The sequence below is a fragment of the Fusarium musae genome, chromosome 5 (genome assembly GCF_019915245.1).
Source record: "Fusarium musae strain F31 chromosome 5, whole genome shotgun sequence".
NCBI lineage: Eukaryota > Fungi > Ascomycota > Sordariomycetes > Hypocreales > Nectriaceae > Fusarium > Fusarium musae.
The window spans coordinates 1730006-1735423 of NC_058391.1; the positions used below are offsets into that span (position 1 = coordinate 1730006).

The following is a 5418-nucleotide window of genomic DNA, read 5'->3' on the forward strand; positions in this document are numbered from 1 at the left end:
GCATTGTTTCATTGCATTGGATCCTGTCTGTATCTGACTGACCCCTCGCTCAGCCGTGTAATTCCCTGTCTGCAGCCTGTCCTGTCATCCACACAAACAAACGGTGCCCGTGATTTCCGTATTTGACCTCATGGCTGAAGATTCTCGGGCCCAGTTGGACGATGGCCCTGACGAGGGATCCGATGGGCCCCAGAATCCTTCTAATCTGACTATTCGACGAGCAGTTAGTACATACAGAGACCCTGAAGCCCTGCCCTGCCCTGTCCTGTCTCTCTCCCCACGTTCTCGTCACTAACACTGCTTGATCTTAGTGCGATGCATGCCGAACTCGCAAGGTATGTACTTATCAATCTAATCAATGTTTTATGCATATTACTCCATCAATGCTCCAGTCGTTAAAGACCACTCACTAGCCACAGAGGCTGGGGTAAAGATTGGAAGCCATCGTCAACATGGTCCTAGCTCTCACTTGAGATTACTTCACTCAGCTCAACAACTATAGCTAAATAGTAACATCAATCTATGTAGATCCGCTGCGATAGGAATTCGCCCTGCTCTCATTGCATCCACGCCAAGATACCGTGTACACACCATGATACTCGCCCAAAGGAGAAGAGAACCCGCATACTCCTCTCCGCCCAATAGTGAGTTGCCCTGGGTCTTTTACTTCTGATATTATTCGACTACTCGCTGTTTGCTTCGGTTTGCACCAAAAAATGAAACCATACTGACGACGAAACAACAATGTAGTGAGAGAAAGATCGACACCATTGACCGTCGTCTTGAGGCCCTCACCGAGCTCATGCGTGATATGAAGATGAACATGTCATCTACAAGCACACAACCCAACCAGAATCACATGCCCAGCTCTGATGTCCCCCGCCAATCGCCAGCCCAAGCCTCGAGCTCAACACCCTATGGGCATCTCGCTCAGCAGACTGCAGACAGCCCGGTCATTGAAGGAGAATCTTCCCTAGCTGCTCATGGTGAATTTGCAAACGAATTCCTGAAAAATGCTGTTGGCACAGAGTCCTTACAGGGTGCTAGCCTTGAGCTACGTGAGACCTTGGATTCACTACATCACATCGTCAGCTCTCTGAAGCAACAGACGGCTGCCACGGAGATGTCATATCCCCATGCTAGACAACTACCACGTCCGAGTCTAAAAAACAACGAACTACCTCCAATTCAAACAGCCGTTGCCTTGATACGAGAATGTGAGAGTCAGTGAACTGGATCCCCTATTTTGCCAGTTTGAACTGACCAACTTCAGCCGAAAACTCAGAAGTGTCTGCCTGGATAAGGGAGTTCTTCTCCATGGAGAGCTTCTCGGGCATGTGTCTTCATGTTTATTTCTCAGAAGATGTCTCAGAGGCTGATATCATCCTTGTGAACGTTGGCCTGATGTACATGTTCATGGATCGCCAGCAGCGTACTGCAGACGCCAAAGAACAAGAAGAGTGCGAGGGGTACATGAAAACACTTCGCGAAAACACCGAAACGGCGTTGGCAAATTTGCCTTTTCATCTGCCTGCAACCTCAAACATGATTTCTGCCCTTCTCCTGGGAGTATGCCATCCTTGATATTTCTTTTGATACCACATGCTCACAGACTTTTAGGCATTTTATGCTATTGAGATCTCAAAACCATCACTCTCATGGACTCTATCATGTAAGGCCTCCGAACTATGTCAGACTCTAGGTTATCACCGGATATCAACCATGAAGAATGACAGGCCGCGCGAGGCTCAGCGCAAACAGTTTCTATTTTGGAACACATATTTCATAGACAAAAGTCTCTCCCTCAGGCTTGGCAGGGCTTCTACTATCCAAGACTGGGATGTCACCGTGCCGCTTCTTACCTCGAACCCTCCCAATGCTACGCCCCTATCGGCCTTCATTTGCCTCTGGGTCGCTACAGCTCGGTGCCAAGGACACATATATGAGCTGCTGTACAGCCCAGACTCTATGACAAAGTCTGATGATGTGAGGAGATTCCGTGCTCAAAAGCTTGTGAACGATCTGAAGGATATCTCGAGGAGGAGCAAGGAGCTGAGTGTGAGGGCTTAGACCGTGAATGTTCGATATTCTAACCTCTAACTAACGTGTGTTCTGCAGAAATCCCGCGAGAAGGAAGTGAAGACAAATCTTGGGGAGTACTTTTTCGATTTTATTCTCATTTCTGATGACGTTCTTCGACTTTCACTTCTGACCCTGATTTATCGAGCCACTCCTGGGCCACCCAACTCCAAAGTGACATTTATACCAGAGTGTATTGAGGCTGCGCGTGCAACACTACATCGCCATCAAGATTGCATGGATCTCTTGGGACGGGATAATACTGTCTATTTTCCTTCTTACGTTCATTGGTGAGCACACTAATGACATGGTATCCTGGGGCAATGCTGACATGATCAGGACATTACTATTTGCCCCTTTCATTCCTTTCATCGTTGTGTTCTGTCAAGTCATTGAGACCCAGGACCAGACGGACCTTGCCCGTTTGCACAGCTTCTGCACATCTCTTGAGACGACCATTCAACTATCAGATGCAGCGGCGAAGACATACCGCCTGTTCCAGGTCCTCTATACAGTAGCACTTCGATACATAGAGTTCCGGACAAGCACTCCTCCAGCCGACCAAACACAGGCCAGTGCTGAACTTAACAACTACCTCGCTGCTCTCGGATTTCCACCAGCAGGTCTGGATAACGGGGTTCAACAATCGGCGCACATGGACCCCAGTCAGGCTGGTGCGTTCTCACAACCGCTCGGGGATATGAGTATGCTTGATGGTGCCGACGGTCAGAGAGGAGCAAACACGATGATGTGGATGGGTAACACGGCGCAACTTGGCGAATGGTTCAACAGCAGTCAGCAAATGATGGAGTTACTGGAGGAGCCTAGTTTCACATTCCCTCAGTGAATGAAAACAAGAGGTTCGGACAAATAAAGAAGTTCATAGATAGTCACATTCGTCCATTCAGGAGACAGCAAATACAACGCCACTCAGATGGGTTCGGCATAAACTGAGCATAGGAGCCACTCCCGCAATCACACCTGATTCATCCTTGTCTCGCTAATCATGAAAGTCCTACAACAGAGTTGAGTAGACTCATTCCAGAAGTCGAAATAGAGTGTGGCACTTGTTGAGGTGCGACGGCCCAACCTTAATATTTCAGACATTCTAAGTGGTGTATACAAATATTCAAACTATTTTTGAACTCTCATCTCGAAAGCCTCAGTTCCTCTGACGCCCCTGAATCGGGCACCAGCATTGGGGAGCCCTCCATCTCACCCTCCAAATTCCCATGTCTCTCAACATCATCCAAAGGCTGTTTTGCAGTTGGTGGTTTCTTGAGCATGACGACGCCAATAGCGCTTCCTAGAATAAGAGTACATCCTGCACCACTAATGAAGTCCATTCTGTGTCCAAAAACCCATCGATCGAAGCTTGCGGCGAAAAGCATGTGTGTATAAACCATGGAATTAGCACGGTTTGACTTGTCGGCCCCGAGGCCTGCCGTAAGGAGATACTGCATGATGAAACCCATGACACCCAGGGGAAGCAGCAGCGCCCATTGCTTGACTGTGGTTGGAGTAACCCATCGTAGACCCGGTTGCTGAATATCGAGGATAGGGGCAAAGATGAGCATGGATAGAGCGATGAAAGTCGAGATGATACCAAAATAGTTGACTGAGATGAGAGGATGTGCTCGTTTCCCGATGGTTCGGAGGGTCGTGAAGGCGCCAGCTGCTCCCAGAACACCCAGAAGGGCTATACCAACAGCTATCAAGCGTTCTTCAGGGGTGGCTTCATGGTCAATACCTGGTATACCACCAGATTCGGGCGGCTCGGTAGTCGAGTTTTCATCGTCAGAGCTCGAGAATAGCGAGGCAGGCCGAGCAATTAGTACAACACCTAGAAGAGCAACCAACGTGGCAAGTTGCTCAATTCTAGTGAAAGGCTCACGGAGAGCAAACCAGCAGATAAAGCCTGCAACACCAGGAGCCAAGAATGTGATAACAGTAGCATCAGCGAGTGAGATATACATCATCGAATACCAAACGCCAAAAATACCCCAGAAACCACTTGCTCCTCGCAACCACAGCAGCCATCGAATCTCTTTCTTTCCAAAGGGGAAGTCAGGAGTTTTGTTCCACCACATGTAAGCCGAACAGAATAGCGCTGTGATGGAGTGTCTCATAAGCAGGGCCTGAACGGGATGCATGCCGTCGCCCTCGAGTTCGACTAAACGAGCACTGAGGTTCATCAGTGCCCCGAAGAATTGCGATAGAGCAACGTAGGCAGCGGGCTTATTCCTTATCCAAAACTGTCTCCATTTCGACGGTGGAGTTTCGACTGGTAAATCGAGTCCTTGGTGTGAGAATTGTCTTAGAGGTATTGGCGAAGGGCATGGAGATGGACTCGAAGACATTCGGCGAAAGTCATCAAAACTCGAACCATCAACCTTTGAAGACAAGACGTCTGGTGATGGCGAAGGCGGTAGCAAATGGCGATGTGATTCATGGGTATCCCCAGGCAACAATTTGGTCTGAGGAACCTCCTCATACGGCGGAGGTGTTGGATTCATAGTGTAAGATGATAAGAAGCTATTTCTAGTTCCATGAGGTTGTCACGATCAGTCAACGACAAGATACGGCACAGTAGGAAGAAGGAACAAAGTCACAGTTGAGAAGCGAATAGAAATGTTCTGTTACAAATAGGTCACTACAGTACCTACTTCAGGTAGGTAAGCGAAAAGCTCCAGATCGACGACTCTTTGAGCGTCAACCATTGATAACCAACCACCCCGCAGCCGAAACCCACTGATCATGGATCCTCTATCGCTCTCTTCTCTCACATCAACCAACCAATGAGCCAACAAGAAGAAGTCTTTCGCAGTGGGGGTGGAGTTTACAGTACTACTAGACCCTGGTAGGCAACTCTTCAAGACCCTTGATGACCAAGGGAAGCCTCTTGTTTGGACGGTCTAAGCTGAGTGAGAATCAGTGGTTTTCAGGTACCCTTTGGTTCTCAGCATTAGTGAGAAGTCTTTCTCAGTCACAGAGAGCAGAATCGGCAGAATTGCTAGGGCACGCGAGCAGAAAGAAAAGAGACTCGAGTGGCGAGGGCCTCAAAAGTCAGCGAGTGGGCGCTTAGAAGATACCTTAGTTACTGCTGTGTATGAGTGACTTGGCCACACCACTTGCATCGTCTTGGCTCTGCAACTAGGTAGAAAAATTGCGCCCTATCTCGCCCCGATTTCGGTATCGGTTAAGTCGGCCGAGGATGAAGATGTGAGGACTGAACGGTTAGAAGTGATGACGGGTCCGGAAATAATATCACGCATTACTCTTATTTCCGATATAGACGCTCATTATGTTAAAGGTGAGGTAAACTCTGCCTCAGTCGTG

The 5418-nt window shown here is 48.6% G+C and overlaps 2 protein-coding genes across 2 annotated transcripts; one reads left to right on the top strand and one right to left on the bottom strand.

The window, feature by feature from the left end:
• Positions 1 to 315: 315 nt before the first annotated feature.
• Positions 316 to 2926, top strand: J7337_006926 (uncharacterized protein; the record flags this gene model as incomplete). The annotated part of the gene is given in 6 exon segments (XM_044824585.1): positions 316 to 335; positions 751 to 1223; positions 1274 to 1505; positions 1809 to 2058; positions 2119 to 2253; positions 2270 to 2926. The coding sequence occupies 6 exon segments, from the start codon at positions 316 to 318 to the stop codon at positions 2924 to 2926; spliced, it is 1767 nt and encodes a 588-aa protein (XP_044680242.1).
• Positions 2927 to 3227: 301 nt separating this feature from the next.
• J7337_006927 (uncharacterized protein) lies at positions 3228 to 4419 on the bottom strand (the record flags this gene model as incomplete). The annotated part of the gene is given in 2 exon segments (XM_044824586.1): positions 3228 to 4334; positions 4351 to 4419. The coding sequence occupies 2 exon segments, from the start codon at positions 4417 to 4419 to the stop codon at positions 3228 to 3230; spliced, it is 1176 nt and encodes a 391-aa protein (XP_044680243.1).
• Positions 4420 to 5418: the final 999 nt, after the last annotated feature.